We start from the raw sequence: 26,283 nt of genomic DNA on the forward strand, positions 1-26,283 counted from the left end.
GTGGTCGTGGTGGAGATGGGGGAGGAAAAAATGGAGCCGGCAAATCAGGAAGTCCCAGAAATGAAAACCAAGCAGATGAGAAATCTAACGAAGACAAGAAAAATCCAAGGGATGGCAAAGACGGAGGATCAGGACGTGGTGGCGATGGAGGTGGCAAACATGGTGGTAAAGGAGGCGGCAAAGAAGAAAACAAATAAGCCGGGTCAATGATCAAAACATAAATATATATATTTATTCAATTATTAACTAAAAGGTCCGAATCGACTCTCCATGTTTTGGAAAATGTACGAACAGCTTTGGTCATCGTAGGATGGCTCAATCTTATCGGCCGTAACGCTGGCCAAAATCAGGAATTTGGTTTCTGGGCTCTGGAAATGATATTATAGTGATAAGGTTAAAAATAACTCTTACTTCGAATGTAAGATTAGGATAGCTACCTCCTTGGGTTCGTTGTGCTTCCACAGATCGTTGGCCTCCAGAAAGGTCTTCAGGAGGATGCGCCACTGCCAATAGTTCTCCTTGCCATGGAGCTTCGGTATGGAATGGAAATCCAGCTGCAGGTGACCCATTTCGTTCCACTTTGCCGCACTAACTGATTAGACCAGACCCAGTTGCCCATAGTTAGGTACACCAGATATGAAAGCTCGAAAGCTTTTCCTATCGCGGACTTAACATTCGCCCAGTTTAACAGCTCTAGACGGGATTAGTGTTAGATCGAGCGGAATGTTGTGAGCCGCGTGAATCATTAAACAAATTCTGGTGCCAACTTGTTAACAGTTTTCCGGGGCGCTGAGGGAAATGCGATTGCATTTCAAGCGGAAAGTGTCAAACATGAATCGACACCAAATTGTTTGCAATTAAACTATTAAGTTATTAGAATCAAATTTAAAGGCTAAAAAATGTGGAGCACCTACAAAATTGTTTTTGAACAATGAAAGTATTCAGATAAATAAAATTATCGAACCAGAGAGTTGTCAACACGGCGAGTCTATACTTTATTTATTTGGTGCTATTTTTGAGGAATGCTCTTTTGCTTAGTTTAGTCATGGTAGACCACTTATGCAATATACACATATGGTAATAAATATTTTGGTAAAAGTAGGAAATAGTATTATTATATACTACAAATGGTCAAATGAAAAGAGTAACTCTACTTCGTGGTGCAGTCACTACTCGCCTAATTTGCTTTATATGATTGCTTTTTTGTTGCTTCTATGCAGTGGGGAAAATCCCTGAGCAGAGGAGGCCATTCGTCAGTCAATTTAATAGGGGGAGTTATGGACAGGCCATCGCTATATAGTCGACCACAATTTTGTCGCCTCGATTTAGTTGTCATTGGCTATGACTCAGTTCGGTCGCATGTGGTGGCTGCCATTGCTGCAGTGGCTCACCATCGGATCAGGATTAGGTGTGGGTGCCTGGAGCTTTGGACCAGTTCAATCGGATGCCAGCCAGGATACAAGTCGAGTGCCGCAACCCAGCGATGTGGGGAGCACAGCGAATCACACAGGTAAGTATCTCCAATCAACGCAATGCTTTGTGCTGGATTTTATGGCCTATCAGTACTCGCCAGGCAGCTGATTGTGGGCACATTGCTGCCACCGCAGGTTGCGCCGGGCACCTGGCCACCTGTGCCCTCTATCGTGAATCCCGGAACCAGCTACTGTCAGTGCGTTCCACCCGGATCATGCGCCAATCCTGTGCCCACCGCACCAAGCGATGGCAGTGGCCAGATTGACATCAGGATTGTCAACAATGGAGGATATGTAAGGGATAGATAACCATAAAATAATTGGGTAATCCTGTTTACCTCCTTTAACTCCTGTTTAGCCCACTGTTCCAACCACATCTTCCACGCTGACATGTAGCTATGGTCTGGTGGCCTGCTGCCAGGCGGGAAGCTATCAGTGTGGTCGGAGGTTCCCGCCTCCGCCGGGATCCACTGCCGCAGGGCCTGGACAGGCCAGTTTCGGAGCATATCCTTGGCAGGCCGCACTGTTGACCACCGCGGATGTTTATCTGGGTGGCGGAGCACTGATCACCGCACAACATGTTCTGACCGCCGCCCACAAAGTTTACAATCTGGGGTAGGTTCGTTTCTATATTTCCCAAGATCCCTGTCCAACTCTTCAACTTCATCGTGTAGGCTCACTTCCTTTAAGGTTCGTCTGGGTGAATGGGATGCTGCCAGTACGAGCGAACCGATTCCCGCCCAGGATGTGTACATCTCGAATGTGTACGTCAATCCGTCCTTCAATCCCAATAATCTGCAGAACGATGTGGCCATCCTGAAGTTGTCCACACCCGTTTCGCTGATAAGCAAATCCACGGTGGGCACAGTCTGTCTGCCCACCACCAGTTTCGTGGGTCAGAGATGCTGGGTAGCTGGATGGGGCAAGAATGACTTCGGTGCCACCGGAGTGTACCAGGCCATTGAGAGGCAAGTGGACGTGCCCCTGATTCCCAATGCCAATTGCCAGGCGGCGCTGCAGGCAACCAGACTGGGCTCCTCCTTCGTCCTCAGTCCCACCAGCTTCATTTGTGCTGGCGGAGAAGCTGGCAAGGATGCCTGCACCGGGGATGGGGGTTCTCCGCTTGTCTGCACCAGCAATGGTGTATGGTACGTGGTGGGTTTGGTGGCCTGGGGCATTGGTTGCGCCCAGGCAGGAGTTCCGGGTGTCTACGTCAATGTGGGCACCTATCTGCCCTGGATCCAAACAACGCTGACGTTATAGAAACCAATTTTCAACAATAAACTTTACTGATTGCTTAATATTCTTTTCTTAGTTAATACATTTTATAATAACTTTTAAAATTTCAAACCGATTACATTACATAAGACTAAAATTTGTTTCATTTTATGTTATATTTGCTTATATGTATTTCTCTAAACATATTGTACAATTTTATTGGACTGTAACCATTGATATACAGACAACTGGTAATTTAACTAATCAAATTATTGGCAGTCAATGGCTTAATACCGCAATCCCAGAAGTTCGTAGAGCGGCACCTCAGCCACGGATTCACTGGCGCTGGACTCCTCAAAGTCACCGCTCTGCAGGAGATACTGTGGCCGCTCCAGTTCCGGATGGGCCAGATAGAAATCGATGAGGGCAGTGGTGCTCCGCAGGTGGGTGATGCCCTTAAAGATCTTCTCGCGGGTCAGCAGATCATCCGGATAGACCGTCTTAATAACGGTGTCCCCGGATCGTTTTAACCAGGGACGATCCTTCAGTGGAACAGTGCGTCCAAATGCACTTAGCAGGGGTTTCTGGTTCACTCGGGTAGCGTGGTCATTGATGTGCTTCTCGTACTTAAGCTCAATGGCCATCTAGAAGTGGAATAAAATTAATAAAATGGGTAACTTACATATTGACTTAAGGGGGATTTCTCTATCGTTACCCACATGTGGCTTGTTCCATTTATCGGCCACTGTCTGAGCAATGGCGTTGACCTCCTTGGGATCTGTCTTCACGGAGGCCAACAGGGTGCGATCGCCCTTGATGGAAAAAAGGTTCTTGACCTTTTCCGGGGTCAAATTGCTTTCCAAGGTGCCAAAGGAGTTCAGCCACTCGACAAAACGTTCTGCTGACTGTGAAGATGGGAATTTTAAGGATATAATGGAATATATAAGAGTAACCATACTAACCGCATCCATGAGGTTCTCAGCCTGCTCGTCCAGCGTGACCATGGAGAAGTTCTGGCCAGGATGTTCGACGCGACTCTGCCAGCTGACTCTCTTATCGCGCGGCGCGCACAGGAACTTGGCGTACCAACTGGACTTGTCCACGAAACGATGGGTGTGTCCAACCGGCTCATCTAACTTCAGATCGAACTTCTCGAACTCGTGCTCCATGCGCACAATATCCGAGTGGTCACTCTCGTTGAAGTACTCCTCCACCTTCTTGCGGCCAATTTCAAGGAGCTAAATTATCAGAGGATTTAGATAAGGTGTTGTGGAAATCACTCTGAACTACTCCATATCTACCACGTGGTCCTCTTCCTCCTCACTTTTTTCGCTGCTCTCGGCGCTCATATAGTCCTCGGGTCGCACCTCCTGCATTTCGTCTCTGATGTAGATGTCCTCGTCCGACTTGGAATAGTCGTAGTTCTGGATGCGCTTGACCCTCTCGCGCAGTCGTGGCGGCAGCACAAGGGAATAGTCGATGACGGGAATGCGCGGCTGGAAGCGGCAGGCGGCAGTGAACTCCACATCCTCAATGGCCGCGTTCCAGTAATCCTTGCCCACCAGTCCCTCACGACTTGTCAGCTTGGAGAATCCGCTCATCCCAGTGCTGGAGGATCGCTCCTTCTGCAAGAGCTGCGCCTTAGCCTCCATCCGCTTCGCCTTAAATGGCTTGACCGCAGTCTGACCAATCGTGGAGTCCAGTCGGGCGGATCGCAACATTCGGTTGATAATTGGCCGATTGGACCGCGCCACAATCGTGTTTCGCACAGTCGACCCATAATGGTGCTCCCTCCTAATTGACATGACTGCGAGTGGGGATGTACAAGGAATATATAACGAAACTGCCGCCGGTTGAGTATCGGAATTTTCGTTTAGTTTGTTTGTTCAATACACTTTCGAGTTTCGTTCTATGACAACCAGAGCTTGTAGGCGAGTGTTACACACCAGCTGTTGAAATCTTTAATTTATAAACTTAGGCAGCTGATTCTAAATTGTGCACATTAGCTTGATGATGTTCCCCAAAGCATCTACTCACATACTTATTTGCTTAAAAGTATTTATTAAATGTAACCCATCAGAGTTTATTAGAAAGGTCAAGGTGTGCTGGGGTTAAGTAATCTTAGTGATTTTACTTGCATAGAGAGCCACTTTAAGTGACCCGCTCACATTGCCGGCTTAAGGACGCCATGGCCTGCTGGGGCAACGATTTAAGTGAAACCTTTATGGCAATAATTGCGCATACGACCCGTTGGTGCGCTGCGGACACAAAGAATGTCCGACTGGTGGCAAAAAACCAGAGCGGCACACACAGACGAAAGCATAGGTGAAACAAGCGGAGTCGGGCTAAATTTATACCCAAAAGCCAACAGGTTGCCCGAGCCATCTGTTTTACTTTGCTATCAGTGTGTGCAAACTCACGGATAGGCAGACAGGCACCACACACACACAATCCCAAAGGCAGACACCTCTGGCCATTTGATGCTCACTTAGCTGCGTCCCACTCATAAACAAGCCACTCATTTGCAGCCAATGCCTCAGGGGTTAATCCCCCCGAATAAACCCTACAATTTCCCTTATTCACGGCGTGAAATTGGCATGCAAATTTTATGAATTTCGGTCCAATTTAATAAGAAAAGAAAAATGTTCAGTTATGTGATTTATAGCGTACATCATATATTGATTCCTATATTTAAATATCAGCTTTTAGCTAACAATAATCATATATTAAGTAAAATTTGTCTGCGGCAATTCCAATGATTTAATGTGGCATCCGACTCACCTCAAGTCCCTTCCGTTGCAAACCGGAAATGAATCACGTCGCGCAAAAACTGAAAATCCAAAAAGGATATAAAAATAAGCGGCGAACCGAGTAAGCGCGTAAAAAATGCAAGCGGCAAACGACAGGAAGGCAAAGCAACAATTCAGCCATAAAGGCAGTCATGCTAATACCGAATCCCACTCAAACAGCCGAGTGCCCACTGCAACTACTCACTCGAAGAGCCGATTGAAGCCGAGCGGCGAGTCCTTAGACGGAGTTCCTTCAGTCCGTCCTCGGCTTTCGAGCGTTACAGTCGCGAGTTCGGATCGAAAAGGACACTGGGCGAGTGCAGAGCGTTCAAAGTGGTACCAACAACAAATGCCTCATGTTATAGCCAATGCTAGAAAGTGTTAGTGTTGTTTCGCTTGATTTCAGCCAAGCCAGAAGCCACAAGCAGTGTTGTGTAATCCAGTGAAGATGAATACTATCTATGGCCATCACACGGAGTATTATTTCCTGATTAAATGCTGTGCTTTCATGCGACACACTTTGCTAGTGTTGTTAGTTGACTTGGCCTAATGGCCTTCATGTCGCCATCAAGTCGGAGTGACACGCCGACGCCGCTTACGCCCCTACCACAGACATTTAATGCCAATTAAAATGTTTGCTCTTTGATGTTTCCTTTGCAGAATGAATGAGGAAACCGAATGCCAGCGAAATCAAAAATAATCAAATAATAAATACAAATATTAAACAGATATAAAAGCGAGAGCCCCAAATGAACCAACGTTTTAAGAGTCCGAAGCGTAAGCGAAAGGCGAACCAAGTTTTGTAGCATACTTTTTTGGGTTTACGTCATGTTTGTCTACGCGAACCGCCATTTGTGCTTGTGTGCTTGAGTCCGCACACAAACACGCACACCATTATGTCGCCTGTATTCGTGCCTGTGTCTGTGCCTGTGTTTGTGTTTGCATTGGTGTCTGTGAGCCAGAATGCATGCCAATCAGTATCAGAATCAGAGTCGTCAATCCTGAGTCCTGAGTCCTGAGTCCTGAGTCCTGAATCATCGACTGTCCAAACATCGTGCATTGCTTTTGTCCGCCTGGGCTAATTAGCTGCAGGTAGCAGGTAGCTGGTCCTTGTGCCGTTTTACGTAAGTGTCCTCCCACATCCATATGCATTCCCCATAAGTGCCCAATTAATTTTAAATACCACACACACTCCCCTTTAACTAAGTGCCTTGCATTGTCTCTGTGCCGTCTACTAGCCAAATTCAAAGCCATGTCCTCGTTCATAAACCAAACACATCTTTCGAATCCAGCTCATGCCCGCCACTCAAATACAATTTTCAACACTCGAGCTTAATTGAGAAATGCATGTACATCTAATGCATATTTGGAATTGCATAAAACAGCTTTCGAACTAATTTAATTTGCATATTGACCTGAAATTTTCCTTGAACACTTTCATTTTGCTTGATTTGATTTCTTCTACTTTGAATCCGGAAGGGTCCTTGAATGATTTGAGTTCAATGCCATCTGTTTTTTATATCGAATGCCAAGCGTAAGTGTAATTTCCTGCACCTATTTATAAGCATGAATATTTAAAGGACTTCCGCCCGCACTTACCCCGATTTCCCCAAAATCTCGATTTCGATTCGGCCCTTTCCGTTTCCTGTCAATCCGCAAGCAATGACAGCAACATTAGCTCTCGACTCTAGAGAACTCTATAAATAAGTGGAAATTATGGGTGGCGGGGGGATATGGGTGGGTATACCGCGTGAGGAGGAACTGTTGCGATGCGATGGCATATCCATGTCCTGCATGTCCTGCTGACCCTCCACGAACGGGGGATTACTCATACGTCGTTTAATATGAAAATATAATTCGCTTTTTGTTGTGCCATGTACTCTCTTCTGTGGACTTTCCGGCTGTGCGTGTAGCCAAGAGATATGGGTACGCGTGGTATCCCCACGTTCCCCTTCCGCCACCCGATCCTTCACTTTTCCACGCCGCAGGACACAAGGACCGCAATCAGCTAAGCAAACGCGTCAAATGCATGCATTTTCCACCAGCCGTGCGACAAGCTCTTAATAGAACAAGGAAAACTGCGGCGTGGAAACAAACCGATGTGGTCAATGCCCTGAAAATGTAATGCAAAAATTGTATTTAATTTGTAAATTGCCCTCAAATTATGGGGGTTTTATCTTCAATTATAAAAATCACCCGAATGGCAGAACAACTTTAATAACTTGCAATATAATATGCTTGAAAATTAAGATTCTAAAAAAAGCCTCAAGGCAATAAAAAACAAATTATATATGAATGTTAAAAAACAGTTGTTCAGAAAGCACTGGCTTTTCTTTAGAACAGACTTAATTAGTGTCCTTTGAAGAGTATCTTGAAATGATGAGTGATGGCGCCGACAAGCGAGTTGTTTACAGCTTTGCGACGGATTCCTAGCTTATATGACACATGAGATGCATTCGAGTGAAATGTGCACACAGACTGATGTATGTAGTCATATGCTTTATGGCCTTTCAGGTCGCAAAATATTTACCCAGCCATGGTAATCATCTGAGAGGTATCCAATAAATGTTGCTATTCGACGGCCGGAAGCTAAGACCGTGTCACAGATGTGTTCCTCGAATGGTGATAACTTTGATTGGGAATCTCGACATTTCCACATTGAGCACTTCAACGAGCGCGGAGGGCGGAAAATTCCGATCAGGTGCAAGGACTACAATGCAATCCCCGCACGCTGGCACTTCGATCCATTGAGGAGAACAGGCAATGTCAATCTGGCGAGGATGTTACATCACCACTCCACCTCCTCCCTGTTCTCCTCCTGCCTTAAAACTTTTCCATGGCAGAGGGCAAAAAAAATCGAAGCGTTTGACATGTGACCAACATGTCAGGGGAGTTCCCATTCTCCATTCTTGTGTGTTCTTGCCTCGCGGCGTTTGCAAGGTATGGATTAAATGCAACCAGGCAGCCAGGTGGGGGGCATCTTAGACATGGAGCCAAGCATTTTACAGATGCGCCACTTGCCAAAGTCGAAAAAAGAAGCTATTTCTATTCCGAGCTGTATCAATTAAGTGAAAGGAACTGAAATATGATGATTGAAACTAATGAAACTAATGATGGACCTTCAATGGCATATTCATTAATCTCCTAGAGCTTCCCTTTTAAGTAGTTTTCCACTGTGCAGTGCAACTTGCTTGAAGTACAAGAACACTTGAGGGAATAAAAGGCAGTCTTCATACGGATACCCGCATCCTCGTATGGCCATCGGCAATGCTGCATGTCTGGGGGAGTGCGAGTCCTGCATTGTGGCGGCACATCCGAGTAGTGGGCACCCAGAATGGAGAACTGGGAGCCGAAAACTGAAGACTGCCACTATTTGCTGACGGTCTCGGCCTCCTTTGTCAGCCATTGTTTGACTGGATGGCCTTGTGCTCCATTTCACACAGTCGAGTGGGGCACGTCACAATATTTTATAGTTATGGTGTGTTTCCCTTTGCTGTTGCCGCTTATTGTTCATTGTCATAAGTTGGCTTTGTTGGGCAAAGTGTTGGCTGGTTTTATGTGGGGCGCGCAATAAATAAATTAGCCACAAATCACTACGTTTAAGTGTGGTATGCTAACTATAGCATAAGCATAAGCAATAATTTCATGTTTTTGCAACTTTTGATTTATTGCACAACGTTTTTATATGACATGAAGACAGTAAGACAGTAACAAAGCACCGAAAACATGGCCTGTAATTGCTGTCAGCGGGTGACTTTCGGTGGGTGGTGGCTTAGGCCTTGGCCAAGTCGACAAAATATGGCCGCTCTTTCTTCCATTCTCTCAGACTTTTTAAGGAAACTTTTTTCTACACGTTCTTAGAATATATACGTATTAAGAATTTGGCAAGACATGCGACATTTTTAGCCCTAATTTGAGAGCACTCACTGATGATGATAACAATGTTGAACTTTTCATTATGCAAAGTGAGCAAAAGTGGCATTAATAATTCGGGCACAAATAAGAAAATTAAGCAACGAGCAATGCCAAAGATAAGGACCTTAATAATATATATACACGTACGTATATATTATTTCAATTGCTATATCAACTTATGGCCACTTAGCGTCGTGGGTGTGGCCTTCTTAATGCCTTAATGGATATCAACTTGAGGTCAAAGTTCAGAATACCCTATAAATGCTTTACACACTTTTACAAATATTATTGACAAGAAAGATCTTTGAATATTGGTGCATATTTTAGCACTTTTAGCGAACCAAATATTCGACAAACTCAGCTCGTTATCAACTTACTTTATTACTGCGAAACTTATTTAGCTGATTTTTCCATGGAATCTTGAACCCAAAAGAACACTTTTCCGACTCTTACCCACAAACACTGAAATGGTATTTTTCTTTGTATTTTTGGATAAATGTTTTTTCTGTTCTTTTTTTCTTGGTTGAAAATGAAAACTGCTCAATTGAAATGCGCATTTGGAAAATTGGCAAAAACAAGTGACTGAAATTCAATATTATATATGTATATATATATTAAATATATATTATATGGCAGCGGAAAACTTTCCATCCGCCAGCCAGTTTGAACAATGAGCACAAACAGGTCCTGACCTGCGTGGCAATATTGGCCGACCAAGGGCTTCCAGGACTTGATAAATGGGCTGATTTGACTTTCGACTCGTAAACACTCACAAACACACGTACACTCGCGCACACACAGATACTCACACCCACTTGGGGGTGGGGGGGACAGACAAACAAACACTCGTGAAGTCGACCAGTTGGTTATCTTAAATGCTACAAGTGCTTTGGAAATTGATTGAAAATACTGCCCGCCTGCCAATTGATTTTCTCGAGTTTGTATTTCACGCTATTCGCACCATTTCCCTCGGCTGCTTCGAACGTATTGAATAATGCATCCAGACCAAATAACAAATATACACGGATATAAACTCGGTGCGTATACGCCCCGTTTTCGGTGGCAAATTGGCAAACTTGCCTGCCTGCCCAATGGCTAAAATATTTAATTAAATTTCGTTTGGCTTTCGTGCGGAATGAAGCTAATTGTTGCAAATGGTATACAGGTTAAAATTAAATTGTTTCACCCGAAACGTTAATGGCTATTTATAATGACCCGACAAAGTCAAGTTTGGTTGTTTATTAAATGTGTCATTAGTAAACTTCTTATATAATACGGAAATGATAAATTAAAGTGAAATTGCACATTTATTGAACGTAAAACGTATTTAATGCATTTTTCTTAAAATTAAACCATTACGCAGAGTTCCTTTGAGCATTCAATTTAACTTTTTTATACCATCGTATAATTTTATTCAAATGAATATGGGTTAATAGATGCAAAAACTGTGCACAAAAAAATTCCGGCCATTCTCCCCAGAGTGTTCAATTAAGCTTTTTTTTCTCAAATGGACGAGTCCATCGATTTGTTCCACCTGGCAAACCGCAACTCCTGGCTATTAAATAATTAAGCCTTGACGTCAATGCAGTGCTCTCGCACACTCGCAAAACCAGTCCTTATAGAGGACATACAGACCCATGGGACATGCGAACATTTCGCTGATGTTTCCACTTGATTTGCTGCAAAACGGCGAACGGAAAACGAGAACCTTCGAAAACGGAATAACCCAACAGCCAAATGACACACGCAACAGAACATGCCCCATCTTCGGGATCTGTGCCAAAAATGTTTGTTGGAATTTCGCAATTTTCGTAATGCACTCGGGTGCACGCAAATGTCAGGGTGAGATGTCAGGACATGACTTCGAGTTATGACTCGCGCCTCAACAAGTTGAGAAATTATGCAAATTTATTCAGCCCAAGCAGCCGTTTAATTGTTGTCTCGCCGGCAGGAGGCAAACTTTCAATTGCAACTTTGATTTGTTTTACGGCCAACGGACATGCGAAAGTTAGAAAGGAAATTGCAGCTTGTGTATAGATCGATATTTTAGGGATTACAAGTAATTTCTCTTTACTTTAGAGCTGGCATTATGAATTAAACCCATACTGCTGCTGCCAAAACAATTTGGCTAAGGAGAACTTCCCTTGACCGAACAAAATCCACTTCACAAAAATCTCAAAACAAGCTGAAGACTATAAGCCCAATTAAATGGTCTTGATATATGAATCTCACAGATAAATCTGCTACAATTGTTATACAAACGGGGTTTGGATGGAAAATTGTTAAATCTGCTGTAAAGAGTTAGGGTTTGGAATATGTAATGAAGTACGTACACATATATTTGCATGTGCGAACCATACACATACGGACAAACGACGCTTTTTCCTTGTATCATGACGGGAAAAATATGAATATTAATGCGTTTTCACTCGTTCAATAAACATGGTAAGCCATTCATATTCATGTTCGACACGTACACCCACATTTTCATATTCAAAGCCAGTTGCCATGGCAAAAATAGGGAGTAAAGTGATTCAAGTCAAACGCAATTACGATAAAGAGGACAACATGGCGTATGCGCAATTTTAACGCTGGGCTTCATAGCTTTATGATTGCATAAAGTTTTGAGATTCGAGGATACCTTAAAGTTTAAAGTTTCTATTTTAAATTGTTAAGCAGTATACAGTAAATTGTAGTTTGCTGGTAGAAGGGGAAAGTCCTAATGGAAAGTGGAACTGAAAATGCTAAGTGGCTAACCACATACTTAGGGTACTTGCAAAAAGTGGAAAGGACGACAAGAGGTTGCCATGGGCGTTGTCGCCGGACAATTCATATTTCATAGGATTAAGGTCCTAAGTCAACTAGGAAATTGCTTGCCGCCATCGATTTTCTGACGATGAAAATGAGGAAAACCCAAGCAGGAAAACAAAATTTCTGCTGCATCATTTACTGGCTGAAATATTTATATTCAATTTGATATTTTCGAGGGCTTGGCCTTGGACAAAAACTCGCCTGGAAACTGGCTGTTCAGTGCAAGCACAGCACCGTCTAATCCTGTCCAGCGTTTGGCATAGAGATGACAGCTGTAATTCAGACCTGTCCATTTCAATAAAGTAAGATTTTACTCCTTAAAGGAATATATAAAATATTTTCTTTAAATTTATCATTGAACTAGGTCGTTGGCATCACTGGCGACTAGGTAGCAGCAACAACAAGTTGGAGGACACGCCTCTGGGGGCGGTTCTTAGCCCCGCCCACCCTTCAGAAGTTTTTTTATGGAAGAAAGTGTGGGTGCCGACATGATGATGCCCCTGCCAGGCTGTCTTGGCATGTCTTGACGATTGCCCCATAAATTTTTTAGATTGACCCGAATAGCAGAAGCCTTTGACATCATCGCTGGCACACGCTTTTCCTTCTTTTTTTTATATATCACCCCCCCTGCCCGTATTGACAAAACTATTTCCCAGAAGTTTGCCCGCAGAAGTTGCTGGGCAGAGAAGAAAGTTGAGGACAAGGAGAAAAGTTGGCATTCGATTGGGGTGGCTCACACCTTGACCTAACCAGACCCGACCCAAGCTGCCTTAAAGTGTAATGAGCTTGGAATTGTCGCCGAGTCCTGAGCTCCTTATCAGCTTAAGTTGGCCACCACCATTCGAAGGTTTGGGAGCACAGAACGAAATCCGACAGAGCAAACCTTATGAATTCAATTTATGCATTTTCGCCGCTCATAAAAATGTTCTCGTTAAACAAAGTTTGGCAAACTTTACGACTTTGGCCTTGAGGTTGCAGGCACCACCAGACAGACAGTGAAAAATCGCCGGGAAAATGTAATCTAGCAGGCGCCCCGAATGTTATAAATAACCGGGGGGAAAACGGGGGGGGGGGGGGGAAATGTGTCAGATTGCTGGCAGGCTGCGCCCTTGAATGCACTTACCATCCGTATCGCGCATACGCCGCGTTGGCCAAACACAATGGCAGTGAAAGTGGAGCTAAAGAGCCACGGGCAATTGGCCAAATCTCGGCGAGAAAAACTGGGCCATAGTGAGTTGGGAATTGCCGGAACTAATCCCGCCAACTGACACACTATATGCACATATATTCTGCAATAATGCAGCCTGCAATTAGTGAGGTTTTTCATATGCTCCCGCACTTTTCAACCTCTGCAACCACTTGAATAAATTAAACGCAGACCATTTGCGGATCTAGACACTGTCTGTTTATGGTGCCATGCATGAAATTTCATATTAATGTGGGGGGAGGGACGGAGCATGTGTGTCCGCATTTTTTTTTTTTTTTTGCTGCATGTTGGCATTTCACAAAATTAACTGCCTTTATCTAGTTTTTCTCCTGGCTGACAACCCATTAATTTGCCGGAAGAGTTGGGTTTCTGTGTCATTTGAGCCCCAACGTACACGAACAGATGTCGGCAAAACGCACACCAACTGGTAATGGCCACATATATAAGGAATAATTTAATGACAATGCCTGGCATTAAGATACCTATGTGCCAGGCTACCCCTATTATTATATAAATGCTTTCGGTCTGGAGTCTAATGAATTGTAATGGGTATTTCCATTATTAAACAGGATTTCATTGAAATGGCTGAGAGGTTTGTCCCTGCTCTTTTGATTGTAAAGACCCTAAAGTGTCGATAAATTATTAACATTCTTAGTCGCAATCATTTCAGAAGCTTAAGTTTTCATCATAAAAACTTCTCCCCAGGGAATTCTTATTCAATTTTCGGCACTTTTCGCCTCGTATGCTTCCGCAAACAGATTCTAATATCCCCGTGGTGTGATTTATGTGCATAATTAGCCAGAAATTGCATAAGATTAGTTTTAATTAGTTGGAGCAACTTTTGGGCAAAGAACGAGGAAGCAGCAGCCTCGGCCCGAAATGCTAAATAAATAAGTTGCCTGCAGTTCTCCAGCCAGAAGCCAAGAAACTTCTGTGGATCACGCCGCATCCGCATCCCCATCCTCATCCTCATCCGCGTCCGGGTCCGGATCCGTTGCGTGAACAGCACGGACTACTCTCCATCCTCCGGCAAAAGTGCAAGGAGCCGCCTGCAAAGGAAATAAACAAAAACTTTTCCACTCGACGCCCGAAAAAGCAGGCCACGATTCCTTACTCGCGGTTGTACATTCATCGGAGGTGGCTGCGATTTATTGCGAAAATCTCCAAGAAGTGAAATGTGCTAACGTAATCTTAAAAAAATGTTAAGGTTGTATGCTTTTGAAATCAATTTACTTAAAAATTGTTAATTAAAAATGTAAATTGCTTATATATAGATAGATAGGCAGCCTTATGAGTGGTATTACTAATCCTACTAAGATCATTCATAGAAGAGCAGTCCTTCGAGATTCGCATCACTCCCGTTAAGGACATGGCGAGGACATCCTCCTTCGCTCGGGCTCCAAATGTTCGCGCATTATTTTTCATTTGCATTGCGTCATTTGTACAATGGAGCTACTAAAGGAGGAGCACCGCCTGGCCAGGAGCCGCACTGACTGCTCGGACGGGTAATTTATGTTGACCCCTTTTGGGGAGGAGCACTTCGTCCTGCGGAGTTCCGCCAGCTGTGGCAGTTGTTGCCCTCCGTCCGCCGCAGTTGATTGCCAAGGCGACCGCAAAACGTTGCCCGGGTAACAACACTAACAATTCCGACTTAAAGCTGCCACATGTATGTGAATGTACGTTCCACCTTCAATCGAGTGCTGCTTTTAATTGCTGGCATAAAAAATAAAGACGTTTCCAGTCCAATTGTTGCTCGGAAAAGCGACGCTAAAGTTGCAATTGCGGTGAGAACTTTAATGGTTGGTCTAGAAATAAAGTCTAAAAAGTATAGGTGTTTACTCAAAATTGCTTTGCGTTCCTGACATTTTTTTAGTTCAAAGGTGTGATCATAAAATGGTTAAATATATATCTCAAGAATTTTAAGAAAGCCCCAAAGAGCCATCACTCTCTTCTTCTTTGTTGCATCTTCCGGCTTTCGACTTTGCCTGTATGTGTGTGTCCGTGTGTGTGTGTGTCTGTGTGTGTGTGTTTGGGTGCCCATAATGCACAGCGAACTTTAAAGCCAATAGCCGTTTTATGGAAACTTTCGACACTGGGCAAACATTTGCCAACTTTTGCAGCTCTTCTTGTTCGTCTTTCAGTCGTTAGGAGTGTAAACAGTGCCTCAGTTGGCCCGCAACTATGTATAGCGACTATAGAAACTATATCCTATATCACGCTTTTGTGGCGAACTCTAGACTTACACACACACAATATTTTCAGCATCCTTTCCACTCGCTTCAAGTATTCAAGTATTCGCATTTGGCTGATGCACTTTTAGCCAACTTTTGTAAGGCACTCACGTCCACGCTACGTTGCATGGGTGCCTGTGAAACGTGCTGGATGCCAATTGTATTGCGTAAGTGTGCAGCATTGGGGACAATACACTGAGAGAAAGTATGGTCAATAGCGAACATTCTCTTATATCATAAATACTCTGAAAACTGTGTCGATGTAATAAGTTTTATGCATAGGAAAGTTTTGCAACCAGGAAATTCTTAAATATTCATAGTATATACATATATTATATATTTTTTTACTGTGCTTCGGCAGTTTTCAGTCGAAAGACTTTTGAAAGGAAGTGCTGAACCGACTGACAAGTGGCCAACTCATGGCATAATCAAATTATTCCCGTGCCCGCGCCGCCAAACCGAACCGATTTCTGGGCTTCCGGCTCACCGGGGTCATCATGCGTGTTAATTAATTCCAGTTCCAGTTGCTCCTGCCGCGACTCTGACCTACTGACCAAACCGACACCAGCAGGCACGTGTGTGTCTGCCGATCAATTATGCTAACGTTGGGTAGTCTCGCAGCCCATCACCCTCATTTCATTTGCATTAAAAATTAAAGGAACTAGTGCAAATGTGAGCTGGAATGATGGCAGCAGCACGTGCCTGGCGACTAAAATCAGGCGAGGTGATCTGGGATCAAGCCAACGACGTGCAAATGTCTTCTGACTTACTTAAAAATGATTTGGCTCTCACAGCCTTAAAACGAACTTAAGTAATTTGCCTAAATTTTTGATTAATTTATAATAATAATAATTGGGGTAGGAAAGCATTTATGTATACTTCAAATATTAATAGCATTAAAAACTATATTTTAATGAAATACACAAATATTTCTCATTTAAAAGTATTGATCTTTATAGTAAATTCTAACTGAAATCACTTAAATGCTGCAAACGTTTGCACATAACTGCTATTAAGGCAATGTTTAATGAAGTTTAATTAGATTCCAAAAGCTATGTGCACAAACCAAACTTGGCCTAAATTGTCCTAATTCCACGGCACAAAGCAAACGAAAATGTTGAATTAAAATTAAAATTCCCGTCGGCCGCAAAGCAAAGACAATCCCACGTGCTGACCACAAAGGAGTACCATCTCAGATGTGGCCAGTTGGGAAACTAGGTGGAAATGCGGTCGGTTCCGGGCCGCATAAGCATCCGTATATGACTGGCGGTGTTAGCCCGCATCTAACCCCTGGCACACCTGCTGCACTTTGGTAAGTGGCCAGGCGCAAGGAACAAATTGAATTTGCCACGGGGCGGATACGTAACGTGTGGGTGGCGAGGCGGGGACGCTGGCCAGCAGTCCAGCCACCGGATATCCGCTGGGCGCCATGGCCGCCTCATGTAATATGCAACAGCCATTCAGCCCAAACCTCCGGACTTTTCCGCCGTACTGTTCTTCCGTTCGCCGGCTATGCGGCCGGATTCAGGTCGCACCGCACACAATTGAATCCTTGGCCATTTCAAACAGCGCCAAATTCAAATTCAGCTGAATATTTGGCACCAGCAGTTGGGGCGACTATGAAGTCTGATTAGATTAGGCCAGGGGGTGTGCTGTTTATAAGGAATTTTAAATGCAATTTGGGTTTATTAGGTGCAAACTCGTTGTTTTTACCCAGGAAAGGCAAGCAATTCGAAATTAAATTAAAATATAATTTCAATTTGTTCTTCGTGTTTTTCTAAAGAAAGCTACTGTGCTACTTAAACCTCCATCCTAATTATTTTGTTCTCATAAAGAAGGTAGATATGTATATGATGTCTATATTCTACACTGTATAAGAATGTTGTTTTAAAAAATAATCTGCACCTTAGTTGCTCTTGCACATTAGATACTCGTATTACTCGTACTTGTAATCATTGCAATAAACTGCACTTTTCGTAGAAGAATTCTTCCTGTCCCGTCTTAGTTCTCGACTCTCTATTCTTCAAACTCATGTTGTACATTTGATTTCTTCTACTTTCTTTCTTTTTATAGCTTCAAGCTAAGCAAAACGTAGTAAATGAACAAACGAAAAAACAATAGCATCAAATATCAAAAGTCCAAATCAAAACAAGACAAACATAAATGTAAATTGGTATGCAAATAAACTAAACCATAATTGCCGATGCAACAACAACAACAACAGCTCAAACAAATACAACAGCAACAATAAAAACTACAATAACAACAACAGCAACAACAAGAACAGAGTTACTGCAACAAGAACAGCAACAACAACCGCTGCTAGTAGATATATATATATATATATATAAAAAACCGTACAACATTTATGTAAAACGTACATACATTTTTTGTCGAGGCACCCAAGCAAAGTAATATTTTGCAAAGTAGACTCTTAGGCGTCGCACACAAAAAACAACCCAAGAACACAACAGCAACATCTGCAACATCTGCAACATCAGCAACATCTGCAACATCAGCAACCAGAGCAACATACAACATCCATCCGAAACCGCAAACATTCAACAATCCACCATCGCCACCACCACGAACCACATGAGCCTGAACAAGATCAAGAAGCGGGACGCGAGCGACTTATGACTGATGCGCTCCAAGGGCAACGTCGGCGTCGGCGTTGGGGTCAACGTCGGCGTCGCCGTTGTCAGCGGCAGCCGGTACAAGGTGACGGCCCGCTGTGTGCCCGAAGTGAGCATCACGTCGCCGACGACAGCAACCGGCTCCATCCAGCCCAAGCACTTTGCCCTGCTCCGCAGTCGCTCGCAACCTTCGCCGCCGACGTCTAACATCCTTTTCTCCACGCCAGGCGGGGCCACTCTGGTCGAAGAGGAGGATTTCAGCTTGGCCAGCGGCAGTGGTACCGCGGTTAAGAACGTGCTTCAGCGCCAGCTGGCCACCACAGTTCAGCAGGAGGATCCGGATCTGGAGCATTCCGCGCAGGAGCAGCACACCAAGTTGTCCGAGCCGACGGAAGCGCCCAATGAGCTAACGCCGTTGGTGGAGGAGCCAGGTGCTATAGCGCCAACCACATCGAGCCAGCGTTATAGCCACAACTCCAAGACCACTCGTTCGTGGCCAGTCATCTACCGGAATCCACATCACTGCGACTACGAGGCCTTGTACGTGCAACAGCAGCAGCAGCAACAGCAGAGCTTCAAGCAGAACTGCTACTCGAATCAGTTTAAGCAGTCCATCGTCTACTCCAGCAGCAATGAGGAGTTGCCCGCCGGCGAGCCGGTAGCCTCGAGTTCCGCCGATAACCGCCAGACGACGTGCTACTACTTTGCACCCAGCCGGCACAACAGCATTTATGAGCACCCCTCCTCGGTGGTTGGAGGATCCCTGCAGTTCGATAATCCAACGACCACAGCAGCAGCGGCGGCGGCAGTCGAGAGCCTAAGGCGGAGCAACAGCATCCTGTTGCGCCAGAACAGCTGCGCCAAGGTCATTCAGCGTCGGGGCAGCGGTAGTGGTTCACCCAACTCACTGGGCTCCCAGATGGAGGGTCTGGGAATGGGCATGGGCGGTAGGGGAGGCGGCAGCGCCTGTTGCTCCAGCTGCTGCATGGGCCCGCCGCCGGTGCTCTTCCTGTTCGTCACTCTGCTGATGACCACAAGCGCCACAGCCATGCTGTGCGCCGCCATCATGACTGATCACTGGGAGCACGTCACATGGGATCGCAACAGCCTTGATCGCTACTCCAACCGATCGGGTCTGCATCTGGAGTGGCTTCTCGACGACCAGGTGGCTATGCTCAAGCCGGACAAGAGGGGTGAGCCGAATAGCAATATTTAATACCTAATAATTATCTTCCTATATCGATAATATTGAATCTCGCGGTGCGTTTCTCCTCCCGCAGCCGATCATCGCTTTCGGCGCGACTCCGTTTTCCTGGTGCCCATGCACGGCGGCATCTGGACACTGTGCATTGATCTGCCCATTCAGCAGCTGCAGGAACTGCGGCGCAATCCCAAGTTCCCACGCGGTGCTCCGCCGTGTGTCAACTACCTGGCCGGCTCAATGGAAAACGCACGCGGCGAGGAGCAGCGCAACGACTGGCAGCACAGTGAGTCACAGGTCACTCTGCAGCCGCATCTGAGTACGTATCCAGGGGCAGCCCGTTTGTTTATCCCAGTCCCAGATCCACATCCGCTCTTCTAACTTTCTGGGGAAAATCTCCCGTATTTATTGTGTACACTTTTTGCCTTCCTACTTAGTTTTTTCGTTTAATACAAAACATTATTTTATGTACGCACTTAGCACTAATTGTGATTGTAAACTTACAGACTTACAGAGAATTTTGGTAGAAAACAGCAAACAAATAGCATAAATATGTAGGTTCGAGGTATAGGACAGTTGAATGGTGTTTAATGCGTGTGGGTTGGTTTAAGTAGCCGATGAGTGTGGTGTATTTTAAGGGCTTGGTTGTGAGTGGATGCTGGTGTGCCACTGGGCAACTGGAATGATTCCCCTAGACGGCGGCACGCTTGGCCGGCGAGCACAGGGCCTCAGCCTCCGAGCTGGGATCCTCCGGCTTCTTGCGCTTGATCAAATGTGTGATGTCTGTGGGCTTGGCCGAACTGCTGCTAATGGTCGATGAGGAGGCCGCCGCAGCACCTTTGGAGGATGACGACGAAGAGCTGGCGGCTCCATTGGCTGACGACGACGACGAGGAGGAGGCTGCAGCTGCATCGCTACTGCTCATTGGCTTGATGTAGCTATCGAGGGCAGCTCGCACCTCAGCAATGGTCTAAGAGAAGGAAATATTTTGTATAGATAATGTGAAAATTAAGTTGCTCAATATTTATTTACCTGGGCCTGCATCTCCTCGATTTCCTGTATCTTGGCCAAAATCTCCTGCTTAGTTTCCTCCAAGTCCAACATATTGTTTCTGTCGCGCTCGCTAGGTTCGTCCTTGCCCTTAATCTCGGCGATTTCCTCCTCGATCAACACGCTTGATTGTCGCAGGGCAGTCGCTCCTTCCTTGTTGAGTTGCTGCATCAAATAGGTTAGCCCGATCTTGTAATGCAACTCAGCCAAAGCACGTCGGTTTCTTGTGGGCAGCTCCCCGTGGATCTTCAGTGCTTTCTCTATAATGTAAGATCTTCATTAGCTACACTACCGAGCACAACAATGTCTTCTTGAACTCACCATAATCTTCGCGTGCCGCCTCTAGTATTCCATTCTCAAACTCAATGTTAGCCAGCTCAGTCTGAACTTCAGCCAAGTAGGGGAGACCACTGAGCCCCTGTCGCGAGAATATTTGGGCAGCCGCCTCCAGAATTTCCCAGGCCAACTGCAGACTTCCGCTTACTCCTTCCTCTTCTTCTGGTTCCTCCTCCCCAGCAGCTGCTGCACCATTGGAACAACTAGCTGTGACTTCACCATTCGATGTGCTCGGTCGCTCGTCATCGTTGACGGCAGCCCCGCCACCTCCATTGCTGCTGCTGACCTCATCCACACCGGTCGGTACTTTCTTAGAGGGCTTTTCATCACTCTGAGCTTGCTCGGCTTCTCCGGTAGAGTCGGCCTCATCGGACCCCTCCTTGATAGTGTCCAGTTCCTTGCCGTTAGAGCTGCTTGCACCATTTTCGGCCTCCTTGGTGTCTTTCTTTTCCTCCTTCTTAGCCGCTCCATCCTCGACACTTTCTTCCTCGTCGTCGTCCACATCCTCGTCATCGTCATCGGCGGCCTCGTCAGGCACATCGATCACTTTGTTCTCGTCCAAGGCCATTGCAATTAATGCCTTTGCATAGCTGCATTGGAAGTAAAGGATTAGGGAGGGTTTCATACAAAGCAACAATTTATAAAATTAGGGGACTTTCAGTGCCCATGTTGCATCATACTCACAGCAATAGGGGCTGACCCAGCTCATCGGCCAGTTCCCCGTAGACTTCCTCGTACAGTTGGCACACCTGGCTCAGCTCGTCAGCTGCCTCGTCGTAGCTCTTGACCAGGAAGTTGCGCGATCCCTGGCTAAACAGCTCCTTGCCTTTAAGTATTTTCTCTGCGCGTTCCTGCTCTGCCTTTCCGCTTCCCTCAGTGGACACAGCCGGAGCATTGTCCGGCGTTGTATCAGCAGCAGCGGGCTCCACAGCCACTGTCTTGCTTGGGGATGATACATCGGCAGCGGCCGTTGTGACAATTGCTTCGGCTTCAGCAGACATTTTAAGTAGTTAAATAAATAGCTGAAAAAAATTGTAGGGAAAATAACGATTAATTAAGTTATGGAAGCAGCTTGTAGTCTAGTTTTGAACTCTGTAGTGTTTACAAGCTTTAATTAATTTTATCTTCACCATCCTAACTGCTTTAAGTTCATGTATTATCCCCTCATTCCACACTCCAATATTCCTCGTAGGTTGAGCCCTAGACGTCACTTTCGATGTATGTAGAAGACCACAAATATTAATTTTGTTTTCCACAAATTCATATAAATTCTATTAATACGCACCAGCACGAGCTTTGAGCACCAGCCGCCACATGATTCACCCAGATTCATTTCACTTGGCTTAAAATTTTAGCTCGAAGCCAGCGCACATTTCACAAGTCATTACCGCAAATCCCATTTGCAGCAGCTCAAAGATGTGGGTTCCAACCAATCCCCAGAGCACATCAGATGGAAAAACAATAGCAAAAGCCAGGGACCAACAATGGCCGGGAGCGGGAACATGGACAGGAACAATGAGTGTCCTTCTAGCGTCTATATAAAGTAATTACCACAGCAACTAACCAAGCTTGCATCCGGTTTTCTATATTGTCAATACTGGTCGGTCTCCCGCTCCCCGAAGATGAAACATGTCCGTGTGAAGAGATCCTTGCCAATGGCTGTTTAGCTAAAGGCGGGGGACCGGGTTTTGGGGGTTTTCAATATGGGTCAACGTGTGGCTTGGTTTGCCTCATCCTCTCCCGCTTGCGTTCTAAAAATGGCAATTGCCACTTTGGAACTTTTTACTGTAGTTTTTATGGTGTTCCTATGCAATCAAACACATCCACCCACATGCGATTTGATTGCCATGGTGCTATTGGGTAATTGGGTTTACAGTTGCCCAGATTGTGAGCGGAAATTGGAGAACTGAGCTGGGCCACAATGAATTTGCAAATGCAATTAGGTTTGACAAATTCATGAAAGTCTTCCCGAGAGAAGGATGCATTTGTAGCACCAGTTGTAATCCTAATCCTTTGCTAACACATAAACACATTTTCACAATGCTATGCTCTCGCTTATCATCCCTACACTCTGTAAAAAGTCCAAGTTTCCAAGATATTCGAACATATAGAAATCTGTCTAATGAAATGGTAATCTGCGATAGGAATGCAAAACCTCTCCATATCCTGCTCATTGGTCTGCCTCATCATTCTGGGTAGTGCCGCCCTTGTGGGCGCCTTTGGCGTCTGCCAGCGCCAAATCAGCGCCATTTTAATCACAGGAGTGATGTATTTACTGGCGGGTAAGTGTGATTAAACTGAACTACTACTTTAGACTCTTAACCAATAAGCAATTTACTACCCAACAGCGCTCTTTGCCCTCTTCACGCTCATGATCATTCACTTCAAGCGGCAGCAGGGACGTCCCATGCTGGACAGCGACTACGATGGCACGGTGGACGGAATAGTGGCGCGACCAGGAGGCGTGGCCATAATGGCCAAGCCGCTGCTGGGAGCGCGCATCTTCCTCACCTCGTGGAGCCTCGACTTGGGATGGGGCGGTGTGGTGCTCTGCGCCATCACCTCGGTACTGTGGATCCTTCTCTCCAAGATCATGCGGTACAACCCCTTCTCGGCGCTCATGATTTAGCTAAACGCCTTGCCGCTCGGCGTCTACGGAGCCAGCTACGGGAGTCTGGGCAGCTGTGAGAGCTACGGCAGCTACGGGAGCACCCACACCCACAGCGGCACCAGTAGTGGCGGCAGCTCCAGTTTCCTCCTGGCGGCGGTCTCGTCGACGCGGCAAGCAGAGCATCGGGGCAAAGGAAAATACATCCTGTAGACGATGCCCCGCCCCAATCTCACTGTCTAATAAACCGGATGGATATTGACCCTTACCCAACTTATTTGGGATAGAGGCTTCCGAGGGTTTTACAAATACAGTACTTGTACAACTTTTGGCTAAATTCGCCTTATTAAGGTTCATTTTTGCTATATTATACTACTTTGGCAAATCAATACCAAGACCATAAGTTGAACTCTTTGGAAGTGCACCTACTCATCCATAACCCCATATTAGTTAGCTATGTATTTTGGAAATGTACCAAACTAAAAACTCAATTGCCTTGTTCTTTATATATACACACACAACTTATACAACTTAATCTTATACTTATTCTTATTGTACGGTGTACTTAACTTAACCCAATTGTAAATTCAATTTACACTCTCTATTTACAAGTAAACCTTTTTGTATACATTCGATTTGGCTCTAATTCTACACGCCTCTAAACATCCCACTAATCCTTGCTAAAATGTGAAACATTTATTTACACGAGACGAGCGAAATGGGCATGGGAATAGGAATTCCAGGCGAGGCTTTGGCTTTAAAGTGCTTTCTAGTAACAGTTCGCCTGCATAGCTTTAACCCAACCCAAAAATAGTTAATTGAGTGCGCCAGTTGCTTAAATTAGAAAAACTGACTGGGGAGGGATGAGATACGACTAACATAAAATCAGGTAGAATTTAGAAAAGTGCTTGCGATATTCAAAAAACAGTTTGCTTGGCCCGTATGATATCAAGAGATGCCTCAACCAAAGCTTAGCTATCCCGATCCATTGTCCTCCATCCAGTTGGTTTAGTAGAATTCTAGGGCTTGTCATGGAATCATAATGAATTGTAGAACTTGGCGAGTACTTATTGAGCTCCAAGGGAACAGTTGTACGCGAAGCATAAAGTAATGAGATCATTTAGTGCTTTAGGACAAATGGTTTACAAAACGAATTGTACTTGTATAGAAGCCACCACAAACCAAACAAAATGCTAAAAGTATAAAAATGTATTTTTATGCATAAACGCTTTGCCTTAAAACAACAAAACAAACAAGAACAACATATTTAAATACAGAAAGATAATTTCTTTTAAAAAGTTTACAAAATGTGTTTTTATATTTCAATGGGGATTCGGTAAGTTCTAAGTATACCACGTTTTATTTACATTAAATTGAAACGTCCTTTGTTTATGAACCAATGTGGTCTATAAATAACCGACACACATTTATGAAATTCCATTTAGCAGTCAATTCTGTAAAAATTGTATTGCGAATTTCTGACGGCCGGTAAGGTTCATTAACATTTGCGGAGCTGCTGCTGTGGAAACAAATTAAGCAAACATGCAAATGAACTCGCAAAAAAATTGGTAAGAAAACTTGACACTTTCGCGAGCTTTTGCACGAGAAACGGAGACACCACGTAAAAGAGAACGATGCAGGACAATTAGCAGAGATAGGAAAAACAGCTGGCAAAAGGAAAATTCAGGGGAAAACACAACATGTGTGCGTTTTGTTTTCGCGCGCTCAAAGCAATTACAAAATTCACACACTGCGCGGCGGCCCAGCAACAAATTGCGATTACAAAACAACGTAAAAAGGTTCATTCACCTGTGTGCGTTGTGTCTGTTTCGCGGTTTTACGTGTTTATGCGTTAGGCAAAGTCGTGGAAACATAAAATATTCCCAAATGTTAACTAAGTAAATATATAAGTACAAAATATTTTCGAAGGAGTAGTTTATAATGAACATGTTTACAAACAATAGTAGAAAATACTATTCATTTAGTAAATTACCAATGAATATTTGACTACACTTAATTTCCTTCAGGGCAAGATCTAATGTTAATTTTTTAACCGCATTTATTTTGAATAAATGTTCGCACAGCGTACTTTTAAAATGGTAGAGTAGTGTTTGAGCTTTTAATAACGTGATCAAAGCGAATGTCGCATAAACCCTTTGCAAAAAATAAGTGCGAGTGTATGCGGATTGCCCGCCATTCGCCCGCGCCAACAACCACAAACACACACAGACAACACACATACACCTACACTAACACCGGTAAAGCGCAATTGGCCATTTAGTTTCGCGCAAATAACAACGGCACGTTTCGCATATTTATAGCGAAACAGACATTGCGACAATTAATTAATGTTTAGCACAAACAACGTAGTAACAACAGCAACAACACACAAACAACGGGCCAAAACGAAATTCGCAAATTCGCGTGTCGCTGTTTTGGCTGCGTTTGTGTGCGTGAGTGCCTGCATCGGCATTTAACTGTAAAAATCGAGCTTAAACTTACTTGATCCTCGATTATTTCTATTGCTTTCAAAGCAATGGACAGTAAAACCAATTGATTGTCGATAAATACAGCACTATAATCAATGTTAGACCATGCAAAACTCAATATTCGCCGATAAAAATTACAGATCCCGCGAAATGCTGAAAAATAGCGACAATGTGAACGCACTGGGGGCGCTTTAAAAAGCCATCTGATACAATTAAAATACTGCAAAATATACTGAAAAATCGAGATGGGAGCTGCCAACTCGGTTGATTAGACATATAATAGTGAGTTTCCTATCGACGACTCGATTACCAGAAATATC

The 26,283-nt window shown here is 44.6% G+C and overlaps 5 protein-coding genes across 5 annotated transcripts; 2 read left to right on the top strand and 3 right to left on the bottom strand.

Moving 5' to 3' along the window:
* Positions 1-203: 203 nt before the first annotated feature.
* On the bottom strand, positions 204-598 carry LOC116801724. Its single transcript, XM_032722894.1, has 2 exons — positions 438-598; positions 204-368 (listed from the first exon to the last, which is right to left on the bottom strand). Exons 1-2 carry the CDS (start codon positions 567-569, stop codon positions 243-245), a joined length of 258 nt encoding a protein of 85 aa, XP_032578785.1. The 5' UTR covers positions 570-598; the 3' UTR covers positions 204-242.
* Positions 599-1,319: 721 nt separating this feature from the next.
* Positions 1,320-2,775, top strand: LOC6607204 (phenoloxidase-activating factor 2). Its single transcript, XM_002031952.2, has 4 exons — positions 1,320-1,510; positions 1,564-1,766; positions 1,831-2,087; positions 2,147-2,775. The coding sequence occupies exons 1-4, from the start codon at positions 1,342-1,344 to the stop codon at positions 2,733-2,735; spliced, it is 1,218 nt and encodes a 405-aa protein (XP_002031988.1). The 5' UTR covers positions 1,320-1,341; the 3' UTR covers positions 2,736-2,775.
* Positions 2,776-2,839: 64 nt separating this feature from the next.
* LOC6607205 lies at positions 2,840-5,059 on the bottom strand. The gene is made up of 4 exons (XM_032722892.1): positions 3,992-5,059; positions 3,653-3,928; positions 3,410-3,595; positions 2,840-3,334 (listed from the first exon to the last, which is right to left on the bottom strand). The coding sequence occupies exons 1-4, from the start codon at positions 4,493-4,495 to the stop codon at positions 2,978-2,980; spliced, it is 1,323 nt and encodes a 440-aa protein (XP_032578783.1). The 5' UTR covers positions 4,496-5,059; the 3' UTR covers positions 2,840-2,977.
* Positions 5,060-17,921: 12,862 nt separating this feature from the next.
* On the top strand, positions 17,922-24,772 carry LOC6607207. Its single transcript, XM_002031955.2, has 4 exons — positions 17,922-19,472; positions 19,560-19,799; positions 23,011-23,148; positions 23,215-24,772. The coding sequence occupies exons 1-4, from the start codon at positions 18,287-18,289 to the stop codon at positions 23,493-23,495; spliced, it is 1,845 nt and encodes a 614-aa protein (XP_002031991.2). The 5' UTR covers positions 17,922-18,286; the 3' UTR covers positions 23,496-24,772.
* LOC6607208 (protein NASP homolog) lies at positions 19,859-26,173 on the bottom strand. The gene is made up of 5 exons (XM_002031956.2): positions 25,977-26,173; positions 21,551-21,888; positions 20,852-21,456; positions 20,513-20,790; positions 19,859-20,450 (listed from the first exon to the last, which is right to left on the bottom strand). Exons 2-5 carry the CDS (start codon positions 21,865-21,867, stop codon positions 20,172-20,174), a joined length of 1,479 nt encoding a protein of 492 aa, XP_002031992.1. The 5' UTR covers positions 21,868-21,888; positions 25,977-26,173; the 3' UTR covers positions 19,859-20,171.
* Between the last annotated feature and the right edge of the window lie 110 nt (positions 26,174-26,283).

This window comes from Drosophila sechellia, chromosome 3R (genome assembly GCF_004382195.2).
Source record: "Drosophila sechellia strain sech25 chromosome 3R, ASM438219v1, whole genome shotgun sequence".
Taxonomy (NCBI): Eukaryota; Metazoa; Arthropoda; class Insecta; order Diptera; family Drosophilidae; genus Drosophila; species Drosophila sechellia.

Excerpts from the sequence above, each read along its gene's own strand:
- LOC116801724 (XM_032722894.1), bottom strand. The coding sequence starts at position 569 with ATGGGTCACCTGCAGCTGGATTTCCATTCCATACCGAAGCTCCATGGC. Across the intron at positions 369-437 it reads AGCACAACGAACCCAAGGAG|AGCCCAGAAACCAAATTCCT; the intron begins GTAGCTATCCTA and ends TATCATTTCCAG.
- LOC6607204 (XM_002031952.2), top strand. The coding sequence starts at position 1,342 with ATGACTCAGTTCGGTCGCATGTGGTGGCTGCCATTGCTGCAGTGGCTC. Across the intron at positions 1,511-1,563 it reads GAGCACAGCGAATCACACAG|TACTCGCCAGGCAGCTGATT; the intron begins GTAAGTATCTCC and ends ATGGCCTATCAG. Across the intron at positions 1,767-1,830 it reads TTGTCAACAATGGAGGATAT|CCCACTGTTCCAACCACATC; the intron begins GTAAGGGATAGA and ends ACTCCTGTTTAG.
- LOC6607205 (XM_032722892.1), bottom strand. The coding sequence starts at position 4,495 with ATGTCAATTAGGAGGGAGCACCATTATGGGTCGACTGTGCGAAACACG. Across the intron at positions 3,596-3,652 it reads CTGAGAACCTCATGGATGCG|TCAGCAGAACGTTTTGTCGA; the intron begins GTTAGTATGGTT and ends CCATCTTCACAG. Across the intron at positions 3,335-3,409 it reads ATAAATGGAACAAGCCACAT|ATGGCCATTGAGCTTAAGTA; the intron begins GTGGGTAACGAT and ends TTCCACTTCTAG.
- LOC6607207 (XM_002031955.2), top strand. The coding sequence starts at position 18,287 with ATGCGCTCCAAGGGCAACGTCGGCGTCGGCGTTGGGGTCAACGTCGGC. Across the intron at positions 19,473-19,559 it reads GCTCAAGCCGGACAAGAGGG|CCGATCATCGCTTTCGGCGC; the intron begins GTGAGCCGAATA and ends CTCCTCCCGCAG. Across the intron at positions 23,149-23,214 it reads AGTGATGTATTTACTGGCGG|CGCTCTTTGCCCTCTTCACG; the intron begins GTAAGTGTGATT and ends ACTACCCAACAG.
- LOC6607208 (XM_002031956.2), bottom strand. The coding sequence starts at position 21,867 with ATGTCTGCTGAAGCCGAAGCAATTGTCACAACGGCCGCTGCCGATGTA. Across the intron at positions 20,791-20,851 it reads GGCGGCACGCGAAGATTATG|AGAAAGCACTGAAGATCCAC; the intron begins GTGAGTTCAAGA and ends CTTACATTATAG. Across the intron at positions 20,451-20,512 it reads TCGAGGAGATGCAGGCCCAG|ACCATTGCTGAGGTGCGAGC; the intron begins GTAAATAAATAT and ends TCCTTCTCTTAG.